Raw genomic sequence first — 17,478 nt, 5'->3', positions numbered from 1 at the left:
TAAAATTACAAGGGCAACATAAGAACTCATTGGCTAAAACGAGGTTTTAAGAACCAGGTTTTTTGTTTACATTTTTGAATAAGAACATTAAATAAGTCTACATAAGAATAATTCTTTTATACAGATTATTACTGTAATAAGGCCTAGTACGTTTTGATAACGCAGTAGCAAACAATCGTGGCTAGCACAATGACTGAAGTAGAAAAAATCTGAGAGGTTGTGCAATGTAAGATCAGTCCTTCGTACGCTGGAAAGTTCTATCGCGCGAAGGACGCGTGTCCAACTTCAGCGGCATGACGTCACGCATCGCAACCTGAGGGGTTAGACATCTAGCGCCTTCGGCGCGCTGCTTTTACAAATTGCAAACGAGGCTACTGCCACGTTTGACCACAGGGAGAGCAGGGGAAAAAGTCGAAGGAACATCCGCCATTTAGCTACAAATTTGGATACTCAAATTCAACATCTAAACAGCCATGGTATGAAATTTTGTGTTATCAAGCATTAGTTAAACTTAAAACTTGATATTGCTAATGCATTTTTGATAGACTTAATAATCGTTTAAGACCGATAAATAGAGTGATCAACAATTCTTTCCTCTCGAGATGGTGTTGCTGCTGCTAGGCCCATGTCATTCGTCGAGTGTCGACCAATTGCAATTTTCGTTTGGATTTATCGAGAATAATAGAATTTGCCTTGCAGAATATATCTGTTTATTGTAGTGTAAACTCTCAATTTACTCGTTTGAGAATATTGTTTTGTCTTAATGATGCCACAAGGACCAGAATTAATAATAGTTATCAAATGCTATCGTTTGGTATATATATAGTTTACCTATGTAGGACCTATAGATTCAAGAGGTACTTTACTGCATTAGCGCCTGTCAGTTCGGTTCTAAGGGGTCGACCCCTAAGAAATGCTAAAATAGCTTCTAGTTATATAATGTATATATAAATATTTCAAGTATTGTTTTCCCTATTAAAATAAATTTTAAGATTAATCATTTCCAAATAATTGGATTTTATGATAATTGAAATAAGTGAAAATTGCTACTTCCAATTTACAGCACCCAGACTTGAAACTTTGTTGCGTGCCTGCAATATATTGCTCGTGCACACATCTGCATGTTTTTAGTATTAGCCACGATAAGATCCCTAGATAATTACAATTATCATTATTATGCATAAAAGTAACTGATAATTTTTAACTTGGAGGCTCAGTTTGAAACTTTCAAGGTTTCCTGTCTGGTACAACACATTTTTCTTTCCAGCTCCAGCTGTATTAGCTATGAAATTAATGAACTTTTAGGTTGCATAATTTTATCTTTTTCCTATGCAAGCCTCTCTCTATTTTTCAAGAAATATTGAAATGAAACCTGAACTTCAAAATGCTTGTAGATTCTTAATCGAATCCTAAGATGAAATCCATGTAGATCTCAATCAGATCTCAATCAAATCTCAGTTTGATTGATATTGTTAGTCCATCTTCGATATCTGCAACTTAAGCTACTTGGATTCCATGACTGTTCTTTGCACATGGAGTTAAGGTATAACAAGAAGAGTAAAATTATTGGCTTTGGCATACCAGTTTGTACTTCATCTATAGCTGCATTCATTATTTTAAATTTTCTACAATAAAATGGGTAAAAAACCACAATTTTTGATTTAGTTTAAGTGTTGAAGCTTCTGTGCCAACATTTTTATCTTCTTTTTCTTATCCAGATCTTCCATTTCCAATGTAAACCTAGTGTCAATTTCAATTCTAGTGTAAACCCATTAAATATTAAATAAGCAGTTCAAATTTAATTAGGGTTTTCCATATTCTTTCAAAATTGTTAGTAAAAATCTATAAAACTTACAAACTTAGAGGTATATATTTGGTCTGCCCTTCTAAAGAATGGACGCATTGGATTCAAATTTGACCCTTCAACAAAATTGGTTTTTCCAAAACAAAGAAAAAATTTCATTTTGAAATAAAGGAGTTTTTTAATTTGCTATTGATCAGTTGTACTAATTTGTCCTGTTAAATTGTGTATGATTGCAACATTTGTGCCGTATATTCAGATCAATTATGATTACATTAGTTAAGGTTATGTTAGCTACAGCATTTTTTTGATTCTATCAAATATAAAATAATATAACTGTTTATGTTAATGGATGTTAAAATGGATATAGACCTAAAAGGACCAAAATATATCGAAAGATAATTATTTGCATGGAATATATATAATTTTGATGCTGTAATGAAATTTTTTTTATTTTAGCCACTGAGACTAGATGTAAAGGTGAGCCATTCACAGAATAAGCAATTTTTATAATGTTATTATTGACCTGATAATTGTTTCCTCCTCGTGATCCATATGTGAAAGATATTTTCCAAGTATATATATATATATAATTTCATTGCTCTATATTTTGAAGGCTAAGCAGTTACGATAAGACTGTGGTCATCATAAGATAATGCAATCAATTTAATGTCATTATAAAAATATGCTTTTCATGCTCTTATTGTTTGAATTGTGCTAAAAAGGCAAAAATTTACAAAACATTTTACTTACAAAATCCTTAGTGTAGTATGAAAAGTATAAGATACAATTACTGAGGTATATATAAGATAGAAATTTATATTCAAGTCTGTATCATATAAACCTTGACAGGAAGACTGTCCAATTTGATTGGATCATGTTTCAACCAACCTTTGGCAACTAGCCTGTTACATAATTGAAGAATCCTTGTTAGGAAAATAGTTCCTTCAGTTTTAACTAATCCGGATTCCTCCTGTTCATCTCTTTGAAATTCAATAATTCATGTTAAACACAGTTCTCCAACTCAACATCCTGTCAAATTTTACAAATTTTTGGTTAGATCAGTATTTTCAAATGTATATTTCATTTTACAGCGAAGACTGTCTGCAAGGTCAGACAGGGTGAAGTGTGTTGATCTTCATCCAAATGAACCATGGTTATTAGCAAGTTTGTATAATGGCAATGTACATGTGTGGAATCATGAGTCACAAACTCTCATTAAATCATTTGAGGTTACTGACTTGCCAGGTAAAAATTGTTTTCTTTGCCTCTTTGCATTTGACTTTTTCTTGTGTTGAGGGTTTCGAGATAATATGTTAGCTCTTTGGTGTCAAAACAGGACAGTTCTAATTAGCAGCTCCAAGTTCCACCCTTAATGCTGTCATCATGATAATGAGTTGCATGAAACTCGCAGTTGCAACTTGGAACAATCTGGTTTACAATCTAAACCCCTTTGACTTTTCAGTAACAATGACAATACAACTGATTGATGAACATAACTATAACATGATATTCTTACTATTAACAGACTACAGAATTGGAATTTGCTTCTTACTTAAAACAAACTATGTATATAAATTTTTCTTTGTATCTTATTTGTAACTTATTCTGTGGAGACTGAATGCATTAGCATAATTTCATTGCTTGGATGTGTCAATTTTTCTAATTTTAATCATAAATGTTGACAAATATATTTGGAAATTCAAAATTCAAATGGCTTTGAAAAAGCAAACATTTCAAGACATTTTAAACCCTTTATGTAAGCTTTAGTTTTTCTTAAAATATTTTTTTTTCAAAATTCAGTTCTTAACAGATTTTTTTGCCTCATTACATCGATTCTATAACTTTGAATAAATCAACTATATACATCAAATCAAGCAATTTCAAGGTCTCCTTTCGAGAATTTTGAAACATCTTTACTCAATTTTTATTTTCGTTTTCAGTGCGTGCTGGAAAGTTTGTCCCCAGGAAAAACTGGGTTGTTACAGGATCAGTAAGAATTTTATTTTTATACCTGTGCATGATTGCATTATCAAGCAATTTAATGAAGAACTAGTGATTTTTTTTATCAATGGATAATTGATTATGAACTAAAGAGTAATTGATTTTCCCATTCACATCATACTGTACTGGAAAATATTTGCTTCATATATTTGGATAGGCAGTGCAAGGCTCACTATGAACAGTACAATACCTTTTTGCTTGAAAGCTTTCCAGGTATTGTAAAGCATAGCTTAAGCAGCAAAAAAAATTTCAGCCTAAATGGAGCCAATGAAAGGAAACACAATACATGAGCAGTCATTAGATTAGACATTTGAAAGATAACTAACAATTATATAGTTAGCAAATAGATTGAGTACCAGAATAAAAAAAAATAGTTAAATCGTTAAATTTTAACAAAACACTAATACAACTAATTTCTATGTTCAAATTTTATGGGAAAATTTTGATTAAGGGAAAGATAAATTTTGCATCACTTATTTCTAATCTTGAATAGTTCTTATTAGGAAGTTATTAATTTTGGAAAAAGAATTGCTAAGCGGTCCTTGTCTTTGTTTTAGGATGACATGATGATCAAGGTTTTCAACTACAACACACTTGAAAAGGTACAAATATATAAATACCTAATATGTTATTTTCTCATTATATCATCTCATTACTTCAAAATTTGTGATCATGAATTCCAAGGCTTCCTTTGATGATGTGATTGCCAATATATTTAGAATAATGCTTCTGAATATTCCCCCAGTACTGTAAGTTTTTGTTGTATCCAGGTGTATGGCTTTGAAGCACATTCAGACTATCTGAGGTCACTACAAGTCCATCCTTCCCAGCCATATCTTCTCAGTAGCAGTGGTGAGTTGACATTTGTATAATAAGATTACTCCTTGACAGTCTTTCCTCTTTTTATTTTCAAACTGCATTTGTTGTTTCATAGTACACACATAAATATCAACAGCTTTTTTGCTTAGGGTGGGAAATTTCATCATTTTTATGTATGAGCAAGTTGTTTGTTTCAAAATTGTTTGAATGAACATAAGAAAACAAGGTTAACTGTTCATACTTCTGAATTTTGTCAATGCATCTGCCATGTTTCTAGCATTCATTTCGGTTGCTTAGGCTTAATTGTTGCCCTTCCATAATATGAGAACTTAAAAATCCATAGCTTTTTCTCTCATGTATATCTTTCTTTTTTAGATGACATGACAATAAAACTTTGGGATTGGGACAAGAAATGGACTTGCATTCAGGTAGGAACGTGATGATTATTTTCAGTGAAATATTGCCTGTGGTTGTTCATGATATGCTTAAAATTTTGTATTCCCTCTCAAACTTAAATTCATGTTAGAATAGCTAGATTGTGTTCTTCCTATCCTAAGTTTTATTTATTCATATTTGTACACAGGTTGAATATGATTGTATAGAATTATAGGCCAAACGTTTTCGTATCAGTATTTCTTTGTTTGATACAATAAAAAGACTGTTAGATAAAAATTTTGATCACACAAGAAATCTCTTCTAGCTCGCCAGCATCATTTTTTCTCCATGTGTTATTATGCTTTATTTTAAATAATTTTTTTTCATGTCTCTTTGTTGTTTTACAGAAGCAAGTGTATAGAATTATAGGCCAAACTTTTCTTGTCAGCATTTCTTTGTTTCATACAATAAAAAGACTGTTAGATACCAATTTTGATCACACAAGAAACCTCTTCTAGCTCGCCAGCATCAAATAATTTTTTTGTTTCATTTGTCTGTGTTGTTTTACAGAAGCAAGTTTGCTTCATCTCCTCCAAAAAGTTTGATTTCAACCTAACCTTTGTTATAGGTCTTCGAAGGTCACACTCATTATGTAATGCAAATTGTCATCAACCCAAAAGACAACAACCAATTTGCAAGTGCCTCTCTTGATCGAACAATCAAGGTACGTAAATGACACAAGGAATCTATTTAAAGACTGAATGATTTCGTTTATTTTTCTTGTATCTTTGTTATAATAATTTGCTTCTATTTATGTTGCAAGAAAGGGCTGTAGTGTCGTGTTTTTGAAACCCAAATTTGAAACCTCTTTTTGTAAAATCTTTGAAAGAAGTCACAAATTTTATTTTTATTGGATATGTAAGCAACATTTTGAAGTTTCAAAATTACAAACTGTAGTGAATTTGTAAATTATCCAAATAGTATTTTTCACCATGATAAAAAGTAGTTTTGAAAATCACTTTATATTTGTACCATTCACAGGTTTGGCAACTTGGGTCTGGCTCTCCAAATTTTACCCTTGAAGGACACGAAAAGGTTTGTTTTCTATCATTTACTACCTTGTATCTGATATTTTATATTGCAACAACAAGTTTTACAGTTTTTGTGTCATTTTATGTTTTCGCTGCAAGCAACAGCAATTGATATAATATTTTGCGTTTTCTGCTTTTAGGGAGTGAATTGCCTGGACTATTTCCACGGTGGTGACAAACCTCATCTTGTCTCTGGTGCTGATGATAGAACTGTGAAAATATGGGATTACCAGGTAGCTCTATCTATTTATCTCTTTCTTAAACCAATTTCCTCTGTTTTTTTTCAGTCTCCTATCTTTATCTGCATAATTTGTTTCTGCTGATATTGTTTGAATACAGACTGTAGATTTAACTTATAATTGACACTTAGCTCAATTTTCATAGTGTTTAATTGATAATATGCTTTTCTAACATCAAAGAGTGTGATTTTTGTAAATGTTAGCTTAAAGAAAAGCTTTTGTAATATTGTTGTCTTTAAGAAATCCCAAGTATATTTTATAATATTTGTTGAAAAGCTTAAATTAGCCATGTATGCTGTTTTGAAATCAATTAAGTTCATGAATGCATTAAGTTCATGTGCTCAGTGTCACACTTTGAGATTTGCCTGAATTAGCGATATCAAGGATTTTTTTGTATCTGAGGAATAATTTTCTTCCCTTTTCCACTTTTTTTCAGAACAAAACATGTGTTCAGACACTGGAAGGGCACGCCCAAAATGTCTCGTCGGTGTTGTTTCACCCTGCTTTGCCTGTCATCCTGTCTGGCTCAGAAGATGGTTTGTTGCATTTGTGACATCTTGCAAATCTCTTCTTTAGGGTTTTCTGAGCCTAGCATGCTTTTTTCTGTTGTTGAATTTCTTGCGGATCAAATTTATTTGAAAGTTGTGTCAAATAATCTTTATCCTTGTTAGGTACTGTGCGCATTTGGCATGCTAATACTTACCGTCTTGAGAGCACCCTAAACTATGGAATGGACCGTGTTTGGGGAATGTCAAGTATTAAAGGATCAAACAATGTTGCTATTGGGTATGACGAAGGAAGCATAATGGTCAAGGTAATAGTTTCCTTCTTTTATCACTTCATAAAGGTCTTATAGTTATTTAACAACAACCCAGGGACAGAGGAACTTGTCCCATTGACTCTTGTTGTGAATAGACGGACAGACAGGTACCCCCCTGGCCCTATGAATATACGCTCGTTAAAGGTTGTATTGTGTGATTTTGTTAACTATTAAATAATTCTGCTAAATGTAAATTGCACGACATTTTCAGTTTAAAATATGCTTTTCTCTGTAGCTTGGACGCGAAGAGCCGGCAATGTCAATGGATAGTGCTGGAAAGATAATATTTGCAAAGCACAGTGAGATATTGCAAGCAAACCTTAAGAATTTGGGAGGTTCGTTAATGTATTTTTTATCAATACTCATTTCATTTTTAATCTGGCTCGGTTTGCAATTTTTGATCAAAATGGATAAGTAGTCTTTACTTAAAACGAAGAACGAACAGCATTTTCTCTCAGGAAGCTTATTTATGAAACTACTCTGATTGCAAGCTTTGCAGAATTCAAAGGAAATATCGCTACCCCTCCCCCCTCCCCAAATTAGCATCATGGCTTGTCGTTAATAGTCCTTTTGTTTTTCAAGCACCTACCGATGATGCGTAAATATGATTTTCAAGCAGGGAAGAGGGAAAGGGGAGGTAGTTAAAAAGAGTAGAGAGAGGGTACGGCAGAGGGAGGAGCAAAGAGGGGGAAAAGGGGGGCGAAGCTCGATGAGCCAATGAGTCCAAATATTTGATTGTAGTTTGATAACTATATACACTTAGGGTCGTTCTCAACGGTGTGTTGCTTTATCTTCAATTTTACACTTTCATCTCTTTTAGACGCCGAAGTGAACGATGGCGAGCGTCTTCCTCTAGCTGTCAAAGAAATGGGCTCCTGTGAAATTTACCCCCAAAATCTGGCGCATAATCCTAATGGTCGATTTGTTGTTGTGTGCGGTGATGGGGAGTACATTATCTACACTGCCATGGCGTTGAGAAATAAAAGTTTTGGAGCAGCTCAGGAGTTCGTGTGGTCTGCAGATTCTTCAGAGTATGTAGTGGCTTTTATGCTATTTTCAGTTGCCGTAAAGCCTATGCTATTTTTTCACGATATAACAAGGTGTCCTCTACCTAAGGGCTACAAGGCTTTTGTAGCAAGAATATAATTTTAGGACAAAATATTTTGCCATTGTTGGGAGATGCATGTTATGTGATTGGCTGGCGCGCGTCAATTGGGGGGGGGGGGCGTCAATTGGGGGGGAAGGGGTTGGTGGGTATAATGGAACAGCATCTTTTAGTATTTCTACAAATTACAGGTTACGGGAAGACTCGGTTGAAGACCAATCCATTTCATTCTCCAAATCGTTGTTTGCATCCATTTTTTTCTAATCGAAGGATAATGCCTTTAAATTTAGACTTCGAATCCGCTACAAACAATATAAATCTGCATTAACAGCACACATTACCAGTACCATGTCTTCGCACTATCTCTGTTATTTGTGATTCCTTTCAGATACGCAGCAAGAGACGGGAGCAAAGTCAAGCTTTTTAAAAATTTCAAGGAGCGAAAATCTTTCAAGCCTGATTTTGGAGCTGAAAGTAAGATTACCAAACAATATCCTACCATCGTCGTTTCGACAGAATAAACAAACTCGATCTGCCTACTTCTCCTTGTTAGCTCTTGCAAAGATAAAATCAACAAACTCTATCCCACCTCTCTCTCTCTCTCTCTCTCATCGTACGCTCTCCCTTCTTCTCCTTGTTTTTCTTCTTCTTCTCTTTGCTTTGAGCCTCTCAGGCATTAAACAAACCGAATACCGAATACCAATAACATTTATAGATAAATTCCTTTGCTCCAGTCTCTGATACTAGTCAAAATGTTTTCTTACTTCAGATATTTATGGTGGAGCATTGCTTGGTGTGAGGTCTCCAACTGGTTTATCTTTCCATGATTGGGAAACAACTGAGCTTGTCAGGAGAATTGAAATCCAGCCAAAGAACGTAAGTACTGTCTCATATCTTCGTTTTTAATTTCAACACGTCTGAAGATTGTTTCATTGCAATATTGCTTGGTCCTTTTTTTCCAAATTTTAAAGAAGAGATTATGAGAACAAACTCAGATTTTTAAGAAATTATTTAAAATCAAATTTTAAGCTTGCAAAGATATCAGTCCTATATTTTGATTACAAGCTTCCATCACGTGCTACTTCTAGCATCTGTTGGTTCCATTGTAAGCCCCAATTTAATACTTTGATAATCTTTATAACATCTGTTTGTTTAAAGCCTAACTTTGTGTTATTTTCCTAGAGAATACCATCTGTGAATTCGCTTTGTATTGTAAATCCTATTTCCAGTACAAAAAACGTACAAAAACCAAACCATTTATTACAGTTTGTTTTTGGTATGTTATTTTTTCATATCCTTGATCTCAGTTGCCAGATGTTCGCATTAACCGTAAAACTCGGACTAGCAACTTAGAATCACCCTGTTCTATACACAAGAAGCGTAACCTTCAATTCATTTTAATACTCATTTCGTATCTACCATTGTAATATTTCTTATAGGTTTTCTGGTCAGACAGTGGTGAACTTTGCTGTATTGCAACGGAAGATTCTTATTTCATTCTCAAATACAGCCAAGATGCTGTTACAAGAGCTATGGAAAATAAGGACGAGCTAATGACAGAAGATGGAGTAGAAGATGCCTTTGAGGTATTGCTTGTTTACTTTCAAAATTTCATCTAGTCAGTGGCGTGCCGCAGTTTAGAGCAATTTATTTTGTCAACTAAGGGACCTAATCAGAACTGGCCCCAATCAGAAGGGGCCCAAAGTCTGTCTACATATATCCATGTTTAAAAGCATGTATTTTAGCCCCTCTTTCCTAGTTAGCGAAAAAAAGTTATCATTTGTCATCTTGCTATAGTGTTTAGCACGCTTTACACCATTGTGTGGGACTTTCTGACAGTCCATAGAAAGGGGTCCTGTCTCAGTTTTTTCCAAAAGCCTTAAGTCCCACGCTTAGGCCACTGCATCTGGGTTTGCGTCAGTCTGACAAAGACCGTTATCGTTTAGGGATTATCTTTTATGGATTACATTTATCGTTGTTTGACTTATGAAAAGTTGTCCTGGAACTGCGGTTTTTATTTGTCGAAAGAAATTCATTTTCGAGAAATAGCATTAAAGAACTTTGTCTAGTATTTGTAGGAAGTATTTAAGACTGACGCCTGAAAGCATTCAGGATTATTCTATCTGTGTATTTCTGGTGCTATACTAAGCCAACTTTAGACTTGATTTCTTACTTGTGTGATCCTTGCTGTCAATCGTAAATTGATCTGCCACCTAATTGCCCTAATTCACTGCTTTCAGTCAAGCTGCTTTCATTTATTTATTTGGTTGTTTTTGTCATAGCCACTATCGCAAATAGAAGAAGTTATCAAGACCGGTTTATGGGTTGGAGATTGCTTCATTTACACAAATTCAGGTATATTTCTCTTTTTTAAAATGTTGGTTTGAGTTACTGCTTTCAATTATTAGCTGTAAATATGTAGAAGGTAGGCCTGCTTCGTCTGCTTTGGAATGTAATTTAGATATATACTGTGGAGTAAATGCAGCAAGAAAACCAAGACGTAATTCATCTCACCAATTGTATTTGGCAAATTTTGACGATGTATTTTGAATAATTTGTTTTCAAGCCACTCATTACGTGTTTGACTTGTATTTTGTAGTGAATCGCCTGAACTATTTTGTTGGTGGGGAAATTGTCACAATTTCTCACTTGGATCGGTATGTGGTATTTATTTAACAGAGCTGGCTTTTTGGATTTTTTGTTTATATTGTTGAAATGATTCTTGTATTTACTGTCTTTTCAGATCATCACTTTGTCTTTATTTAGAATGGGGACTAAACTTAGGGTAACAAAGAATGTGCCTTGTCTGTGAGCTAAGTCTTTTTCCAGACATTTGTTAGCCATTCTTCGAAAAATTTCGAATAATTTACAGCCATAAGCACTTCCATATCCTAGCTTTTCCGTGGCACCCAGATTTTGTCTACCTACTGATGTCTGCATATGCTACTCGTTGTTGACCTGTTATCTTATTGCTCAATGGGACATTATATTTCTTATCATAGTGACATGTATTTGCTTGGCTACATCCCGAAAGACAACCGCCTCTATTTAGCTGATAAAGAGTTGAATGTTGTCAGCTACTCCTTGCTCCTTTCGGTGCTTGAGTACCAAACTGCTGTCATGAGAAAAGATTTTGACACTGCTAAAGAAGTGAGTAATTCTTGATTGATTCAATCCACTATGCTGTTAGTTTTTGTTCTTCTATAGAAACTGTGTTAATCTCAATCTCTAAATTGCCATGTTAACAAGCAAATGAAAGTTCGAGTAATTCCTTTTCCCTAGTAATAAATGCTCTATGAGAACACCAACCTCGATTATCGTTTTTTCGTTCCCAGGTTCTTCCCACGATCCCAAAAGAGCAGCGAAACCGTGTGGCACATTTTCTTGAGAAACAAGGTTTTAAGCAACAAGCCTTGCTTGTGTCTTGTGATCCAGAGCATAGGTAAGACAAACGTTTTGCTCACAGAACAGTCTCATTTTTCATAAAGATTTTTTTGTTACAAAACCCGCTTAAGCCATCTGCCAATTAACATTTGGCCAATCAGTAAGCGTGATAGCCCTCAGACGCTCATTGATTGGCTAATAGTTGATTGGCAGATGTCATAAGCCATTTTATTATCTGCGATTGCCTTTTAAAAATCCCAGATTGACTTCAGACCACACTATTTATAACCCCGATCTTTATATCTGCTTATTGAATTCAGCATAAGCATATTAAATAAAATGCTGCATTTTTCTCATGTAGATTCGAGCTTGCCTTGCAAATTGGTGATTTAAAAGTCGCTTATGAAATTGCTGTGGAGTCGGACGTGAGTTATCTTATTAAACAATTCATTCTCGAATGCAATTACGATGCAGTATTTTTCTAAAGTAGGGAAAACTCCGTGTTGGGTGAGCTTTTTGCCATTCTTAAAAAACATGTATGCGCTTTCCGACAGGATTTTCGCTATTTGACAGGATGTTGCCTATCCGACCAGATTTTTGCAACCTATTAAGATTATGGCTATCTTGAAAGATTTGCCTATCTGACAGGATTTTTGCTATATGATGGGATTTTCCTGTCTGACAATATTTGTTATTTTTTTTTCACAGTCAGAGCAAAAGTGGAAGCAAATAGCGGAGCTTGCAATCCAGCAATGTGAATTTCCGTTGGCCCAAGAATGTCTTTTTAAGGCCCAGGATTATGCAGCGTTGCTTTTGCTGGCTAGTTGTTCCTGTGATGGCAACATGATGCTTAAGTTGGCAACAGAAGCCGAAAAATGCGGAAAATATAATGTAGCATATCTGGCTTACTTTTCTTTGGGAAGGTAAATTATACTCACTTTTCAACTGTGTGTATATAAAAATGTAGATTTGGCATTTTTATTTGCATTTCATGAAAGTTACGATGCCAGCTTGAGACAGGTTTACTTTTTCGGTAGAAAGACATCAGTGGCCTTTATTTCACGCCCTTCGTTGACTATGCTAGGTGAACTAGACTATATGAAGTCCAATAGAATGAACTGCGTGATATATAAGTATGAATTTTGTTTGGAACATATACAATAGCTGCATTTTTGTTCCAGTTGATATACATGCTACCGAGGTTTTCATCTAATTGAAGATTCTTTATTTGAAGATTGGAAGACTGTTTAGAGCTCCTGTGCAAGTCCAATCGCCTTCCAGAGGCTGCCTTCCTTGCTCGCACTTATCTCCCAAGTCATGTCTCAAGAGTTGTCCAAATGTGGAAAGAAAATTTGGCACAAACAAATAAGAAAGCTGCCGATTCTTTAGCCGACCCGACCCAGTATGAGAATTTATTTCCAGACCTCCAGCAAGCCATCAAAGCAGAAGAGGTAGATTACAAATAGTTTAAAGAAACAAATATATAGAAAAAATAGTTTAAAAAGTTTTGCCTTTAATCCTGAAATATTCTTTTTTTATTTGTCACCTGTTTTGTCCCTACTATTGTTCCTATATTTTTCACCTGTATTCAGATTCATTATATCAGATTCCTCTTAGCTAATACTTGTTAAGCCCAAGTTTTATTTTGCACAAGATTATGATTTCGTTGCTAGTATTGTCTTTTGCACAGGCTCTTGAATAAAAACTAATTCTTCTATTTATAAAACGTAAAATTTTGTTGGAATAGCTTGAAAGAGAACAGAGCTGATCATTGCAAATTAAAAATTGCCAGTTAACCTTCCACCTATGCAATTTCTTGCATAAATGATGACTTATGCCAACTAAATCTTCCATTCGGGTCTTACAAGAAGCGATTTTAATGATTATTTTGCCTCTTTTTTTCACAATACTAATCAGCTGTTCTAGAAAGAAACCAATCATGCTCAGGGACGGATTTATCCGGGGGGGGGGGGAGGCGGGGCTGTTGCTAGTGATAGGTGCGACACCAATCCCCATTTCTTTGTTTTCTTCTGTAAATTTTGCTTCGGATCGGTAAAAATCACTTTTTGGTAGTCAGGAGTAAGAAAATGATGCTAAGATTTACTTAATTTTAACTTTTTATCTTCATTATCTGAAAGCTGAAAAACTGAATCAAAAAATGGTCTGTTCCATCATTTTCCAATCACCTGAAGGGTGTGGCACCAAATTCGAGTCATTATCTAACAGCCCCCCTCCTCTGACCCTTGCCGTCCTTGATCACGTTTCAATACATTAACGTTTTGTTATCCACTCTTACCATTACCTGGTAGTCTAGTTTTGATAAAGCAATCATAAGGAGAACTAAGTATCATATGCTACCTCTTTCTGGTGATCCTTTTCTTCATATTGACTTTGTTTTGATATGCGGCATTCTTTTTGTAGTTTTTGAAAAAGGAAAGAATGATCCTCCGACCTGCTTCAGAGTATAGGAATCTTCCGGTATGGTGTTTTCAAATTCTATTGATAATTTAAGAGCTACTGTTGAGTTTTAACCTAGTTTGATTGACAGTAACAATGTCACGTGATATGTATCAGCAGTCAGAAATTTTTTACGTCTTTTACTAAATGCCCTCTACTTTTATGACCTGTTGGATATATGTTTTTTCCATAGAGCAACTTGGACAGGAACGTTTTTGAAGAATTAAATCAAGCAGAAGAGAGTGGTGTAGACATTGATGAGATCGCTGTATGTCTCAAAGTTTAAAGATCAGCTTAAAGTTTTTATTATTGATAATATCACGTTTTTTTAAATTTGCCCTGAAATCTGCCCAGCGATTTTGGGGCCTGGGGCAAGTATTGAGACACGATGGCGTCACTAAGTCTTGATAGCAACTAAATTTTTAATTGGACCCCGGATTAAATCTGTCAATTTATGGCTAGTTAAGAACATATGATAAACAGTTCTTTGTGGGGGTTTTGCTTGGAAAACTTGGTTTCTTTAAAGCAAATTAAGCTTATGAAAATAGAGCACATATAAGATAAAGCATTTTTAAGATTATGAAAAACTGCAAATTGAAGATAATATTTTGTGTTAATGTGCTTCTGACTGTAGCTGTTTTCGTCTTTGCCACAATGTTTTCCTCGGGTGTCGCTAGTCATTGAGAAACTAATTTTTAAAAGGTTTACTTTTTTACAGTATTATTTCATTACTATGTTACGGAACCAAGGATAATCAAATCTTTGCGCTTCTGATTTATTAGATGTATATGCCTTTTGAAGTTCTACAACTTCATAATTGGATATTTTTTATCTTAGGATGCAGCTGAAAATCTAAGGCTGGCAGATGCACCAGCTGAAGAACCGGATAGCAAGCCATCGGAAGAAATTCAGCGCCCGGCCGAAACAGCACCTGATGCGGACAAAAAAGAGAAACCAGAACCTGAAGCCGATACCGGAAAGGAAAAAGATGGCAATCGATCTGAAAGTCCGGTTTGTATACCAAATTATTTTATACTTTTGTCAGAATGAATCTAGAAAATTTCCAAAAATTTGCATTCAATGTTAAAGTATCCAATGATAATTAAATAAATGGTTATATTCTGTCTTTGGATGTAAATTAAAATCAATGATTACATCAGGAATGTTAGATGCATTGATTTCATGGCAAATAGGTCTTAGCTTTAGAGCTGATTTCGGATGGGCTTTGTTTAACTTTCTACCATTTACCGTGGTCGTTTATCCTTTGAGCATACAAGATCAGTAAACCAACTGCTGAATGCTGTCAAAGAACCGTTTGAAAGTTAATTTTACTTTACATAATTAGCCCAGATTGTCCGAGATTGTAATGTAATTGCGTCATTGCCCAGCTTTTTAGCAGCAAAGCACTGTAGTTTTCGTTTTCCCTGCTTGATATTGCTCATAATCACATTGTGACCTACCAGCTACCCCATTGCTTAGGCGGTCGTCATTTGCACTGACGGACTATTATTCAGACACGTGTTGATTGGATAGTTTTAATTATAGCAAAGCTTTCTCTCAATTTAGGATTTGGACATCGATAGTGATTTAGATAATTTCGAAGAGGTGGATGACGGCGATGATGTAAGTATAAACCTTAGTCAATTTGCTTTTTCAAGGGCCAAAAACTCTTAAAAGGTAGTTAATATCAGTTTGAATGGTGAAGTTGTCAGAAAATCAAGTTGAACAGTGATGATCGTATTAAGCACGCTGCTGAGAGTTGCATTTTTGAACAGTCCTGTTTCATACACAAAAGGGTGTACAGCTCTGCCTTTACGCTATTGAACACAATATGATAGACTAGTAAAACAGATATTTCCATATATAATTATATGAGTATGAACAAAACTGTTTAACGATATGTATGTATAATGCTTGATGCAGAATAGACATTGCAGGAAATCGCCTAATGACCGTATTAAGCATGACACTCAGAGATGAAACGCAGAACGATCTTGATTTAGATACCTTAGTGAAGCATTTAATTCATATTAGCGATGATGCCAGTATCAATCTTTGGCACAATCCTGTTTTTAGACCAAAGTAAGGTATTTGCTATCATTCTAGATAAAATAATTTTTTGATTGATATTTTTAATCACAGGACATAGATATTGATGATATGGATGATGACATATGATGAAAAGGAACATTTATAAACATTCTAGAATATTCTATTAGTGGATAATGTCGTTTCTATTATTCAATTAGCATTCCATTTATTATTCTGTATTAACTCTGTTCTTTTAATGTCGTCAAATCTATTCGTTAAAGAAGTATATCCTTGATCAGCAAGAAATTAATTAAATAATAATTATGTGTCCTTATTTCTGAGGAGATACACAGTTTTGATAGAACTAAGTTGCAGAATGCAGATACTAAATGCAGCTTTTAAAAGCCAGCACAAAACCTAAACTTGGCCTAAATTTTCGTCAATAGTTGACTTTCCCTCAATTCTAGTCGCTAAGAAAAACTACATCTTGCTTTTTGGTATAGACCTCTCTCTTTCTATAGACGCCTTACAAGATTGAGTAAAGCATTGTTCTTTTCTGTAGTCACATTTATGTCAATTAGAACTACGTTAAGTTTTAACTGGAAGACGTTAAGTATATCTAATTGTATCTCAAACAGCTATCAATCAGTTTCTTATCATGTATCAATTATTGAAATATAAGAAATGGAAGATTTGATGACGCTAAATTCTCTTTGTAAACAAAACCTTTAGCTGAAATTGTTAATTAATAAAAGTCAAGTTAATGGTCAGAAGAAAAGCAAAAATAATTCAATTTATTTTTGAAACTGTTCTAATCGGAATTACATTGATACAAAATGCATTTAAAGAAAAAAGCTTATTCATTACGTTTGATTTCCAAAGTGAGGTAATCCTGTCAGCTTGATAGATATGCAGATATAAAAAGTGCGAATTTTCGGACGAAATGAAAATTAAACTAACCTATTTATAGCTGAAAAAATTGTAAACCAGTTGGTTTGATCAGGAAAGAATTTAAAGAAGAGAAAAAGAGGTTTATTTATGAGAAAAAGAAGTTTTCATTGCCACTGAAATTACACCAACAAGTTGGGCTAAAGGCTTGAAAAGGAATGCCGATTTAAAAACTGGAAATATTTGTAAAGATTCAAGCTCCACAAAGCAATCTTAATCTGAAACGATTGTTTGAGGCAAAAATATTTGTTGAAGTTGAAGCTCAACGAAACTATTTTAATCTGCAAAAATGTTATCCAGTTTAGTTTGATCAGGAAAGAATTTTAAGACGAGAAAAAGTGTTTTTTATTGGCACTGAAAATTTGACAAAAATAAAGGCTATAGGCTTTGCAAAATGCCGACTT

General features: G+C 34.3%; 1 protein-coding gene across 1 annotated transcript; it reads left to right on the top strand.

The window, feature by feature from the left end:
- The first annotated feature begins 356 nt into the window (after window positions 1–356).
- On the top strand, window positions 357–16,914 carry LOC135688161 (coatomer subunit beta'). The gene is made up of 29 exons (XM_065204890.2): window positions 357–476; window positions 2,261–2,281; window positions 2,896–3,049; window positions 3,745–3,794; window positions 4,363–4,407; window positions 4,576–4,657; window positions 5,000–5,052; window positions 5,628–5,723; window positions 6,041–6,094; window positions 6,231–6,323; window positions 6,766–6,865; window positions 7,001–7,143; window positions 7,385–7,484; window positions 7,970–8,180; window positions 8,643–8,728; window positions 9,024–9,130; window positions 9,694–9,840; window positions 10,537–10,609; window positions 10,854–10,911; window positions 11,257–11,404; window positions 11,590–11,696; window positions 12,000–12,063; window positions 12,347–12,561; window positions 12,873–13,089; window positions 14,060–14,116; window positions 14,289–14,363; window positions 14,933–15,106; window positions 15,662–15,718; window positions 16,238–16,914. The coding sequence occupies exons 1-29, from the start codon at window positions 474–476 to the stop codon at window positions 16,271–16,273; spliced, it is 2,826 nt and encodes a 941-aa protein (XP_065060962.2). The 5' UTR covers window positions 357–473; the 3' UTR covers window positions 16,274–16,914.
- Window positions 16,915–17,478: the final 564 nt, after the last annotated feature.

This window comes from Rhopilema esculentum, chromosome 19, assembly GCF_057945365.1.
Source record: "Rhopilema esculentum isolate cy_ngs chromosome 19, ASM5794536v1, whole genome shotgun sequence".
Classification (NCBI taxonomy): domain Eukaryota; kingdom Metazoa; phylum Cnidaria; class Scyphozoa; order Rhizostomeae; family Rhizostomatidae; genus Rhopilema; species Rhopilema esculentum.
Note: the sequence above shows the minus strand (reverse complement) of the source record. Positions and strands in the feature narration are given on the sequence as shown.